This window comes from Aspergillus ruber (genome assembly GCF_000600275.1).
Source record: "Aspergillus ruber CBS 135680 unplaced genomic scaffold scaffold00024, whole genome shotgun sequence".
In the NCBI taxonomy this organism is placed as follows: Eukaryota; Fungi; Ascomycota; class Eurotiomycetes; order Eurotiales; family Aspergillaceae; genus Aspergillus; species Aspergillus ruber.
In genome coordinates, this window is record NW_024467320.1 from 320,435 (window position 1) to 332,803 (window position 12,369).

Consider the following 12,369-nt stretch of genomic DNA (forward strand, 5'->3'; position numbering starts at 1 on the left):
CACGTGAGGGTGCTTCTCGATAGCTGGCTTGACTGCCCGATGATGTACTAGAATATGATGTCCTCGGGGAGAACATAAGCGAGGGTGTTAAGACTCTTCGTAGGGAGGGTTCATCCTTCTCAGTTACAGAGGTTTTTATCTTCGGGGTTGCTTGGAGATGGAGGTTCGCTGATGGACAGTGTGATAGCAATGTCACGCTGGCTTAGTCACTCTTGATATATGATCCATTCATTGCATAACATATTCAAGCTATTTGAAGCAATCAAATATCCTCAACTTCAATTCCATCAGAGGATGTTAACCAAAATCGACCGCCAGAAATGACCGAGAAGGACATGTCCAGGCTAGTTCTAAATGAATGTAAATCCTCGCTCCTTAAGCCTCGGGGTTGCACATAAGGCTCTCTTCGTCAGCAAACGATCAACCAAAGTCTCACCTCAAGCCCTCTTCAAGAACAACTCTGAAGGCACAAAACCTTCTTCGTTCGCACCACCAAGACCCTCAACTGAACCAACAAGCCTCCGCCACTCATCCAAGACAACATCAAGCTCCGTCTTCGCATCCCCGACAATAGCATCCATCTTGATATCATTCCGATCGTACCCGAATGGGTCCTCGAGTTGCAAACCGATACCTTCGATGCCATAGAGTGTGAAGATGACCAGGCTGACGATGGGGATGGCCCACCAGTCCATGTCGTCGACCATGGCGAAGGGGAGGACGCAGCCGAAGAGTGCGAGGACTTGTTTCATGTGGATCCTAAAATTTATTTAGTTTACCTGGTTGTGATAAAATGGGATGGGAAGAAACTGGGCTCACAGATATGCAATCGGGATAGGCGTCAACCTGATTGTCTCCATCTTTCCATACGCATCCAGTAGACTGTTCAATTGTGCCTGCATCTGACTCGCTCCCGGCGCATGGAACCATCCCCTATCCACTCCACGTTTGATAAACCCATCCACGAAAAATGTCAATTGGTATGGAAGCCCGAGGCCTTCATCTTCGTGTCCCTGAAGTCCCTCTGGTAACAAACCTGCATAAACCGGATTATAAACCGTCGTGCCGCTCTTGTCGACGTCGTCACCCAAAGACGGCGTCGCCCATGCAGCTCCCCATTCAGCACGGAGATGGTTCTTGACTGCATATGGGATGGCCATGAGGATGCGAATGGTCCGTTCGATGTCTTGTTTCTCGGCTGCGGTGAGTGGGTTTCCGAGTTGCGCATTGCTGCCGCTGTAGCTGTTCGTGGTAATGATCCGGACTAGATTGCGAATGCAGGTGGTGAGGTTGTTCATGCTGTTCCGGCCATCCCAGAAGCGGTTGTATGAGGTTTGGTTGCGGAAGACGAGCATGAGACCAACAACGATGGAAAGTGACGGGATCTTTATTTGTTAGTCTCATTCTACCATTTAAAACAAAATTTTAAAGAAAGGGACATACAATGCTACTTGGCAACCCCACTGTATCAAAAACATATTGATCTAACCAGACGACGAATGCTGTGAATATAGCATGCAAACACACGGGGAGGAGAATGGCGCCATGTATGGCACCTTTAATGAAGCGGAAGACCAAAGGCCATCTATATTATTCATGATACTATCAGGATCTGGACGCAATTTGGACGGTCACTAAATCACCTTCGGGGCTTTCTCCGCGAAGAGAGACGATGTGGGTGCGTTCCATATATAAAAGCAGACTGTTCGCCAAGAGTCGACCGCATTGTAAGTTAATGCACTAGAGACACACGGTAAAGAAAGACTAGGGAGAATGCTGAATGCAGAGGAAAAAGAGGACGAGCGCCTCGAATGCTTGTTTGGCGTAAAGAGGAGCGGTCAAAACAAAGATTGACATCGAACCCCGCGATCAGAGCTAAAACAAGAATAGTCACATCCATATACAGCTAGGCTTTGTGTTTGTCGAATCAGATGTTTTCCTGGTGAGTTCGGACGTACATCAAAAATGATGTAGGCAAGCATACAAAGGTAAGCAGCTGTAAGCCATATAAGACTCCTTATCTATTACCTGCCAAAGAGAAGTAGTCGCATTGATAGGGCGATAGCCCACGAGAGCATCGAAAAATAAAAGACCATTCGTTGATATTGCATCACATATCCAAAATCGGACCGTAAAGCGCAGGCGGGTACAAGGATAACTTCCGCTACCTATGAAGTCAAGCCAGTGTTCTGCGAAACTAACATGGGACCGCAAAACACCTCGTAGGTGACATAGCAAATGGTATTCAGTGCTTCGTAGCCAACAAGGAGGCTATATTATCTTTTTCGGGCAAGACTAGGCAACGTCAACCAGAAGCTCCATCACCATTGATATTGTTTTGGTCGAGATCTGAACATGGGGATCGGGAGCCTTGGACGAAGATGGGTTGGTTAGCGGTTCTATTGAGGGATGGATGCATGCCACGGTACGGTGACGGACTGGGAGGTAGGACTCTACAAATTGCAAATTCCCTTCTAAGGGGATTATCTTAGGTTTCTAAAATGAAACCAGACAATGGAAGAGTAGAATAACCACATAGTTTGCGTTTCAACCCGAATTTTTGGGAAAATACAAAGCAACTCCCCTCATCTTAAATCCTGACTTGGAGCATCAAATAAGGCATTGTTCATTACAATAAACTCTCCTGGTGGGCCAGTACAAGACGAAGTAGGTGACGTTGGTAGTAAATGTATAGAGTCAGAAGCGCAGGCGCAATCTGGATGAACCCGACGGTGCAATGGAGTGGTCGGCCGCAGGTAGGTCTGACGAAGGAGATGTCACACTTCCAGGTGTATGTGATGATTATCGTAAGAAGCGTCAGCGGGGTATTCCACGACATTAACAGTTATGCTGGTTTGTGTACAAAGTATCTGAAGTGAGTACATGTAAGATAGGATGCTGCGGAATAGTTGACTTGTAGATTTTCTGAATAATCACATCGTGGAGATAAGCGTCAACAATCGAGGTATGTCTGGTAATAGAGCTAAGATTATTGTCAGTTATAGAGAAAGCCATCTTTGTTGATGTCGAGGCTGTCGGGATGCCGGAGTTAGGAGATGGAAGTTTGAGAACCGTCACGAGAGGTTGATATCCCGTACCTGCTTAGCTATTCGGGACTATTCATCTCATCCATCATATACTGTTCGTCTGATATTCATTTAGATCCAACTGGGTCTCTCACAATATCAAATTTCTCATCGTCAGAAGGCAAAGTGTCTTGTTTTATTGTGCTATTCCCTATTCAGTTGATCTCCTTCCAGAAAATGAAACGAGTAACTCTACCATGTTGCTTAGACCTATGATGCGCTAGCTGTTATTGTGGTGCTTTCTATTTAACTTCCCAGTGTTGATGTATTTCTTGTTGCTACTTGTAGTCCCTCCTGCGGTGAGGGGAATCCGAGGCTGTCACATTCAAAGCCATCATATATGGCTAACAACAAGCAGTAGCAGAGCAACGGCTCATGCTATCACACAACTACCATGCATTTGCTTCGATCAGGCCCGCCACACATGAATCCTTCGCTTTCGGATTGGGCAACAATCCGCACCTAAACGTACCAAGGAAACATAGAACGCTTGTGTTAGGGCCGGAAGAGGTTCGTGACGAGCACAGCTTGGGAGGAAAATGGAAATAACGAATGGGGAGATGTGGATAGTGTTACTTCGCAGCTATTATTTCGAGCAAGATTCCTTAGGGTTGATTCGATTCTAATGCCCCAGATATTCTTCAATCAATGCAGGTCTGCTAGTTCTCACATAGTCTATAATCTTTTCCAGTATCCTTGGTGCTGGATGCTAATTCATCTGAATGGGACCACCTTGATCATCCTCATTATCATCTCATACACCTGGAACTGCGACCCTTCCCCTTTACACATGCCTACCTGCGGCCGTATTTTCCATTACATTTTCTTGTTCATTGAATCCTCTCCACCTATTTTGCTCCTTTATCTATGGTACATGCGGCATTTGCTTCGCCGCGCATCTGCCCGCAAAGAGAGTCCAGCAGCACTGGCGTGATGGTAATGTCCTTCTGTTTATCTTTCTCTGCTTCGTTCATTCAGTGGGTTGAACGAATCAGATTCTCAGAGGCAGCTATGGGCAATGTCTGGCGTTTGTGGTCTGGGATTTGGTTTGCTGTTAATCTCTATTCTCCTAGTTTTCGACGTTTGCTACAGAAATAGAGGCAGTGCAGTTATTATATCTTAGCTCCCTTGTTTGCTTTTGCTGACAATCTGCACGTTCCCTGATTACCAGTTGTCAGGGCTGTACAGCCTCTACTTTTCCATCGAGACGGATCGCGTCATACTAGTTACTCCCTATTGAGCTGCGCTAGAATGTTGTACGGGGGACAGTTTACTCCACGCTTTAGTACTTGGGGTTTGGGAGCCAAGGAGTTTAAGAATATTAAACAATCTAACATTTCATGGATATCTACCTGGTATAAGTACTCATAAAACAAGAGAAACAAAACTATTGAACAACAGCCAATTCCCCTCTAACAGGTACATTCCACTCCCCGCCATTCTCTGGGAAGCCCGTAACATTAACCCCATTCTCGAAGAGCAGACAATGCGTCGAGCCACCATAGTGGAACATCCCGAGTTCCTCTCCCTTCTTCACGTGTTGTCCCTCCTTCACGGTGATATCGCACGTCGAGACCTCCGCCATCCCGACGCCAATGAACGCGACCGTCCCGATGGCGGGGTTATCAGCTTCGATGAAGATAACGGCGCGGGTGGCCATGGAGGTAAGGTAGGTCTCCGCGGTGACAATACCCACGTCGTCAATGAAGGTATGGTTGTCGCGCGGGTTCGTTGTACCTGTGAAGAGCGGCTCGGAGTAGTACGTACCGTTGATGATGTAGGACTTGACGATCTTGCCTGAGATAGGCGCATGCCAGCGGTGGTAGCTCAAAGCACTCAGGAAAGCTTGGTAGATTGTTCCCCCGACGAAACGGTCAGCCATGGAGTCGCGGCCCAGCATGTCGATGACGGAATAGGGTTGTTCTTTGACCCAGAAGGCATCGTGGGCTTTCACGTTGTGCTGCACGTTGTAGGGCTTCGACTCGCAGGCGTTGATGATGACGCTGTCGTTGTCTGGTGCGGAGACAGGACGGATACCGTCGTGGAAGAGGCGGGTGAAGAAGTTATCCCAGGAAGTGTAGCCGTGGGTCTTGTCAGAGGGGTCGGAGATGAACATCTCGTCGAAGGTGTAGTTTGTTTTCCCGATGTTTGCGACTCGCGTGAGGTCTTGGAGGGCTGTTGGGCCAAACCAGTCGAGCTTCTCGGTTCCTAGGACGTAGGCAGAGTCGGGGGACTGCAAGAACGCACCCCAATCGTTGAGGATCTTCTGGATCATCTCGTTGACTTCGGGGTCGATGAACGCCGCGAATCCACTGGGTGTGCCCATTGGCCAGTCGAGGACGGCGTTGATGGGGAGTCCGACGAAACTCATGCGGTTCTTTCGCTCGCTGTAGGATGGTGCGGTGCGGATGAGGTGGTTCAGCACGCGCAGCATGTGCTTGTAGTTGCGGAGCTGGGGAGCACCGTTATCTTGCTTGGTGTAGTGGAGAGGGACTTCGTTAAACATGGACTGGAAGAGCATGGCGAGACGGGGGCTGGTGTCGATGCGGTCTTCGAATTCTTTGATGACGGGGTGGAGTTCTTCGGGAGATTCATCGACTCGTCGGGCTATGTTGGATAGCCATTCTCGGTGGTTTTTATGATCTGTCGCTGACCATCTGCCAGGTCTGTCGGGGTTAGTATCTTCTGCGTTGTATGACTTGGAGTAGAACGTACCGGTTATATGTGTCTTGGAAGGCATGGCCGAGCACGGCCAATTGCAGAAATAATGTGACCAAGAAAGCGTAAAGACGCATGATAGCAGAGAAAGAAATCGTAGTGGATGCCGATTCTCGCTAACTTGACAAACTAACAATACCAACAAAGACAACGACATCATCTCGAGTATTTATAACTGACCCCGGGCAGGTCCATCGGCTACGTAACTTCCCCTCTCCTCCTCCCATAATGGCGCGAGCAAAATGGAGCAAAAGAGCAGCAAGAACAAAAAGTAATTCGCATCATAGTGGGCAAGCGATCAACGTGTACCCAGCCGATCAGCCGGACAAGCTTTTTAGACCGAGTTTGTCGCAGGACAAGCTTTGATGTGCGCCGAGCTATGGGACCCGCGGCCCTGATTGTCCGGCTAGCGGTTGATCCAGGAGAACCGTTTCTAATAATGTATGCCTCATTTGTCGATGATCTGTTTCGGGGCGAGTCTTCCGTGTCAATATGTACTCTGTACTAGTAGCCGAGGCCATTGCAGACCCCTTTTTATCGCATATTTCTGGAAGGATTGAGGGATTTCATTTGTTGCGGTATACAAGTCCAGAGTAGCGCAACGCGTACACTCCCGGACGAGTCTAGCCGTATTCGCTTAACTCGGATCTTAGTAGAAACACATGCCAGACGTGGAAAAAACTGAATGGGCCTATCCATGGGAAAGCTTAAGTTTGGGTGATCACCATTATCGGTTCTCGCCACATTTGGAGCCATTGATGTCTGTCTCCCAAAAAGTCACATGTGCAATTCTGGAGACACCAGTGACCTATCAACAAGGTCTGTAAGAAGACCTGACATTTTTGGTAAATATTCCGTCCGGTCTTAGCCGCAACAAAGTTCGGAGTACAGAGCACTCAAAGAGTCCTTTGTACAGAGTACGCAGCTCATGCATCCCCTGTCTATCACGGCAATGCACAGGTAATAGTTCCAAGTACAGCCGTCTGGACCTTGCACGCCATCAAAATAAAGCATACATCCGCTACTGAGCTAGACCCAGAAGGGAGTGGTGATCTTCTCTTAGTTCTCCAAGTTCATCTGCACATCCGCACGTCTGTCTCTCCTCACGTACCAACAGGATGAAGACCACGGGACGTCCATGTATGGCAATGCGGAGTTCCGTATAGATACTAGTTCGTATTCGTCCCCCAGCGCAACCATGCGACCGGTGTCAACCGCTCCCCGTAGACAAGAAGAGGAACATGCCATTAACATGGTTGAGCGGGATCCGATTCCAAGGAACGACGAAGAGGCCAACGACGTCAGCTTCCATTTTTCCGGCTTGGCTTCGTTTTAGAGTCAATTGTCAAAGAATACCTCCGAACAAGCGAGGGAGATTAGAGACGTTGACTTGCATGCGCCTTTGTGTTGGGTTGAAACGAAACGAGTTGGATTGAAGTGTATTCAGAGTTGCCGTGTACAGCGATGAAAGGTAAATCTCGGGTCTCCCCGTCACTATTCAGCTCGCCATTGAGCACAGCAGATGAGCGCATGCACAGGCACGAGTTCAGCTCCTTTGTTTTCGTATGGGGAGTAGTAGAGGTCCTGGGTGTCCAACGAAATGCCGAATGAAAAGCCGTTGCTTGACCCTCAACCAGAGTACATACCTTGGACCGCAGGGCCGTACTTAACCAACCAAGCCCCAATCTACAAATCTCGCTCCTGGTATCTCTCAGATCCTCTTGGCTGACTCCAATAAAGACAAGACAGAAGACGCGGCCTCTTGGCTCGTTGGAGATTCGATACAGTTCAAGTTACTGGTGCAGTTAATGGTTCGATTCCCTTTACCCGAGGCACACTTCGTATATCCGTTCCAGTTCCATCCAGTCCCGACGTTGTAACCAGAGAGCTTTGTTTGGTTGATTTCCTGAAACCGAAACCCAATAATGAAGATGACCTCATGCGTCGATCAATCATCATTGATCGAGAATCCCGTTCCATTGTTGTGCTTGAGTTTATGTAGCGGGGCTGTGCAGTTATGGGAGTTTATTGCTGGACTGACTGATTGGGTACATATACACACTTTGCCCTTCCTATTCTGGTGTCGACGTACATGAGTATGTCAACAGTTACTCGTTACCCTTCTGATAACTAAGTCGAGTTTGGTCAGACAAATGGTTGACGATTGGAGCTATCCAATACTCCATAGATTCTCGCTTGCAATAGATATCAATATGTACAAATGCTATGTAGCGACCAGTCACAGTGAGAAGAGAAGAAGAGAAAAAGAAAACAAATGGCCAACGATATGCTCCTTCGCTAAGAATGCGACCAACGCCAAACCGGTTCTCAGCAACAACTGGATAAAAAGACCCATCTCCAACAGAGCGAATAACACGAGCGCGTGGACGGTTGCATCATGAAGACGGAGTGATGCAAATAGCGATTGAAACCGACGCTATTAGTGGATTGGAACAGCCGGCGCAAATGGGTATATGTGATGAACGTGTTCGACAAGAGACAAATGAAAAGTGTGACGGACGCCCCACGCTGCTTCAATTCGGTAATTGGGCAGCTTTAGTGGGATGGACGGCGTAGAAACCATGGGGGAAAGAAACAAAGAAAAGCGAAAAAGGAGTCACAAAGCCCGAAAAAAAAAAATCCGTATTTGGGATAACCAGAAACAATGCATCCAAACAACCAACATCGAACGTGGACAAAAAGACCTATTCCGTTCATATGGATTTTGTAACACAACTCAAGGTATTCCCGTCCAACCATCAAAGGCCAAAGGTCCCGAGTCATTACGCGGAGTCAACGGATTGTCATCAGACAAATCCGCACGGCCAAGTGTCAGCTGTGCTGGTCGATTCAAGAGAGTTCCCCGAGACAGAGATGCAGACTGAGAACCAGGAATGTCGAGACTGGCACTGTGAGGAACGCCTTCAACGTCCGAGGTAGGAGCGGACGTCGCAGGATTAGCGTTAGTAGCGCTTTGGACAGGTGTTTCGGCTTCATGTAAGCGCATGTTTTCGATGTTCACTGCCAAGCCCGCTTCAACAGGCATGCCGTGCTCCGGAGACTCTGCAGAGCTGCTGTTTGCAGGCTGCGTAGGAGTTTCCTGGGCCGGATTGGAGGTCGCATTGGTCTCTGGTGCGGGTGACTGAGACTCCGATTGGGCCTGTTGCTCTGTGGATGGTTGTCTCTCCGATGTACTGTTTTTCTGTTCTTCTTCTTCTTCCTCTTCCTCCTCCACGAAGTCGTTTGTGTCATCGACCTCGGCGCTCAGGTCCGTGTATGCGCGACAATTGGGACATTGAAAAATCGGATAGTCGGGAGTATGAATCAAGCGACTGACGCATTTGTAGTGCCATACGTGAGCGCAGGCGGCCATGAATAGACATTGATACGGCCGCTTTGCAAAACGTTAGTATCCGGTGCCCACTGGAAATGACAAGGAAAACGTACCAGAACAGAGCCCAGACAGATGGAACACTCGCGACAGCCAGAATAATCCGCAGTGTTGCCTTTACCCAAGTTCTTAATCAAGCTCTCGGTGTTTTTACTTGAATTTATATTAGCAAACAGAGGTGATGAAACTGGAAAAAAAAAAAGGGGGGGGGGGATCCGTACTTGAACTCGTTGGGCTGACGCTGCCAGGATCGGTTACACTCAATCCGAATGCGAACACAACGGAAGATCATTTCCTCTCCGCCGCGAAAATCGATGCCGAGTTGTATAATGTCCCCATCCTTAACGGTGTATAGCTTGGACGTCATGTTGGGCTGGCTCAGACGCATGTGATTCAAAAAGGTTCCCGACGAACTTCCCACGTCCTTGATGTGCCACTGGCCGTTCATAAAGATAAGCTCGCAGTGTTTGCGACTCACCACCTTCGACTTGAATCCAATAGGGGCGTCTGACGGCTCAGATGGGTTGGCGATGGGGATCCCATCCCGCTCTGAGTATCGACCGACGCGAATCACACAGCTTTCCGACGGGAGAGTGCGGGAGATGGGAATAAAGGTCAAGGACGGTCGGGAGTTCTGCAGAGGATCTTGGTACGGGAAGAAACGCATGGTGGGCTTCTGCTTGGGCTGCGCTGAGTTGGCGGACGGGTCTTCAGCCGCCGCTGGGTCAGACGAATCGACGGCTCCATCTACGTTGTCCGGTCCCGACGAAGGAGCATCATTAGTAGCAGTCGTAGCGTGGTTGTTGTTGCTAGCATTCTCGTTGTTACCCCGCGAGTCTCCAGTCTGCGTCAGACCTCTAAGACGTGCCATGGCCCCTTGCGGTTGCTGATTGGAACTGGACTCGTTTGTTGGGGTCTCTCTGGATGAAGAAGAGTTCTGTGAACGTCGGTCGGAATCGATCCCACGATTTGAAGAAAAGACCGAGCTGTAGCGAGCAAGTGTAGACTGACGTTCAGATTCAGGACATGAGTGCGAAGCGTTTGTGGGAGAGGTGGTGGTTGCAGATTCTGAACCGGGCGCAGCGGCGGCGGAAGTGTGCTGCTGGTGGGAGGACGACGAAAGCCAAGGAACCCGATTTGTCAGGGAGTTGCGATACGAAGAACGCTGGGAGGTGCCGCTGTTGCTATTATTGTTGGTGGCGGTGGTGTTATTATTGTTGTTATTGTTGTTGGTCGATGACGACGAGGAAGTGAAGGAGCGCAGCTGGCTTAGTCTTCGGAGGGGTCTCGAGCGAGAGTCGGATGGGAGGTTGGCGGCGGAGGCGGAAGCGGTTGAGGTCGACATATAGGATACACAGGCGCAAAGGCCGTGGCGACGGATACAATCGAGAAAGATAGGGTAAATTAGATTATAGGATCATGCAGAGTTGACCCTAGAAAACAATGATAAAAATGGACGATAGACAGTTCTGTATATTATATTATGTGAGCGACAATTGTATTGGCAATGTATTAGTAGTAGTAGTAATAGTAGTGAGAAGAGTTTGAGAAGGGAATAATGGATGAGAGATGATAGCAAAGGAAAAAAAAAAAAATCATCAGGTGATGAAAGAAAGGGTCTCGTGAGGTCCAGGGAGAGAGAAACTGACCACCACAGGGGAAGAATCGTACTATTATTATCCAATGCCCTCACTCTTTCTGGAAATGATGCGTATTTCAAATAGGAATGATATGCTGTTTCTTGCGCGTTGGATCGCTCAAAGACAGCGCGCGGGTGAAGGAGAAGGGGGGATGTAATTCTCCAGAGACAACGCGGCACAGCAAGAAAGAGACGATGCGAGGGCGAACTGGGGGGAGATCTACCGGTGGGGCGAACAGGAGAGAGAGAGAGAAAGAGAGTGAGGTGAGAGAGACAGACAGAAGAGACAAGATTGAGGATGTATGTATTCAGTTTGGTTTCTAAATGATCAAGAGATATTGAAAAGGTTAAGAATGCGAAAGACAGCTGTGGATTGATGTCGCATGATCTGGTTCGATCCGAGTTTGGCTTCCCTTGGGTATGTAACTGGCTCTTACATTCCACACTGTGGGTGTTCGGACTCTTTCCAGGACTAGCATGACTATAGTCTGTTCTACTCTATCCGAAATCCTCTAACCTGTCCCGGTCCTTTGCATGACTCTATCGCAATCCCATTCAGAGTTCTCTCCAGATCGGCTGCAATGCGGAGAAGTGGACAGGTTCCCGTTGTGTGAACTCTGGTTGGCAAAAGAAAATGAGGCTTCTTGCGGGGGGACAGGGCTGAGAATGGCATCCCGCGTCCACAATCTCATGCTTCCTGTGGTATTCGAATGCCGGTTGGAGTGCTCTCCCATCGGTACTCCGGAGTCGACCATAGACCTCATCGACAGAAGTCTCGAGTCCTGCTCGGATCAAGACCAGTGGCAAATATGGAACTTTCTGCTCCGGATGAGAACCGAACAGACTCCTTGGTCCCATAGACGGAATTCCATATTCCGGGGTAAAACCAGGGGTAATAAGCGTCATCTTCATATATTGTGCATTTGATTCCTGCGGAATTGCACACGGTTATTGGGACCGTGAGCTGCAGTCTGTCATGTCAAGGATTCGATGATGAAGTGCCCCAATGGTGCCCCAACTTTATTCGGCAAACACCTGTCATTTTCCATCCGACCACTCAACTTGGTATTACTGCCAGTTGGGTGGGTAACCAACCTGCATGCACAAGTCGTATTTGATTGCATTTCTGGTGGTCCGGATTGGTTCACAGCGCATCCCACTGATCAGTAGCCCATGTGCCCTTCCGGATATATAGCCAGGTTCAAAGCTCACGACCAGCTGCCGCTCAGTCATCCTGCCGATCTTGCAGCACTAGCTCTGGACATATCTAGTGACCACATGCGTCATCCCGGGAGGAAGAGGTGTTTATTTTTCAATGTCGATTATCTTTTTCGAGAGATGGGCTCAGGATCTGATGTTAATAAGGTTCGCGTTAGCGATGAATCGCTAACCGTAGAGTAGAATCCGTTATCATCAGGTGCTCACGGCGGCTGCGTGCTTGAACTAGAGCGCATTATTCGTAGAGCTTCGGGATCGGGTGATGCGCGAATCTTCAATTATAGCGTGATGAAGTTGATGAAACTGTCCCTGGGACA

At 48.8% G+C, this 12,369-nt stretch overlaps 4 protein-coding genes across 4 annotated transcripts; 1 reads left to right on the top strand and 3 right to left on the bottom strand.

Annotated features, from left to right (window-relative positions):
* Nucleotides 1-209: 209 nt before the first annotated feature.
* EURHEDRAFT_414913 (bestrophin family protein) lies at nucleotides 210-1,825 on the bottom strand. The gene is made up of 4 exons (XM_040782560.1): nucleotides 1,644-1,825; nucleotides 1,444-1,585; nucleotides 820-1,385; nucleotides 210-759 (listed from the first exon to the last, which is right to left on the bottom strand). The coding sequence occupies exons 1-4, from the start codon at nucleotides 1,724-1,726 to the stop codon at nucleotides 438-440; spliced, it is 1,113 nt and encodes a 370-aa protein (XP_040636651.1). The 5' UTR covers nucleotides 1,727-1,825; the 3' UTR covers nucleotides 210-437.
* A 2,648-nt stretch (nucleotides 1,826-4,473) lies between these two features.
* On the bottom strand, nucleotides 4,474-5,881 carry EURHEDRAFT_379735 (phosphatidylserine decarboxylase family protein; the record flags this gene model as incomplete). Its single annotated transcript, XM_040779203.1, has 2 exons — nucleotides 4,474-5,752; nucleotides 5,802-5,881. 2 exons carry the CDS (start codon nucleotides 5,879-5,881, stop codon nucleotides 4,474-4,476), a joined length of 1,359 nt encoding a protein of 452 aa, XP_040636652.1.
* A 585-nt stretch (nucleotides 5,882-6,466) lies between these two features.
* EURHEDRAFT_404771 (uncharacterized protein) lies at nucleotides 6,467-7,140 on the top strand (the record flags this gene model as incomplete). The annotated part of the gene is made up of 3 exons (XM_040780337.1): nucleotides 6,467-6,623; nucleotides 6,673-6,764; nucleotides 6,922-7,140. 3 exons carry the CDS (start codon nucleotides 6,467-6,469, stop codon nucleotides 7,138-7,140), a joined length of 468 nt encoding a protein of 155 aa, XP_040636653.1.
* Nucleotides 7,141-8,541: 1,401 nt separating this feature from the next.
* EURHEDRAFT_461471 (FHA domain protein) lies at nucleotides 8,542-10,540 on the bottom strand (the record flags this gene model as incomplete). Its single annotated transcript, XM_040784719.1, has 3 exons — nucleotides 8,542-9,198; nucleotides 9,252-9,348; nucleotides 9,384-10,540. 3 exons carry the CDS (start codon nucleotides 10,538-10,540, stop codon nucleotides 8,542-8,544), a joined length of 1,911 nt encoding a protein of 636 aa, XP_040636654.1.
* Between the last annotated feature and the right edge of the window lie 1,829 nt (nucleotides 10,541-12,369).

Coding starts and splice junctions, on each gene's coding strand:
- EURHEDRAFT_414913 (XM_040782560.1), bottom strand. CDS start 1,726: ATGCGGTCGACTCTTGGCGAACAGTCTGCTTTTATATATGGAACGCAC. Junction 1,586..1,643: donor TCGCGGAGAAAGCCCCGAAG/GTGATTTAGTGA, acceptor TGAATAATATAG/ATGGCCTTTGGTCTTCCGCT. Junction 1,386..1,443: donor TGGGGTTGCCAAGTAGCATT/GTATGTCCCTTT, acceptor TAACAAATAAAG/ATCCCGTCACTTTCCATCGT.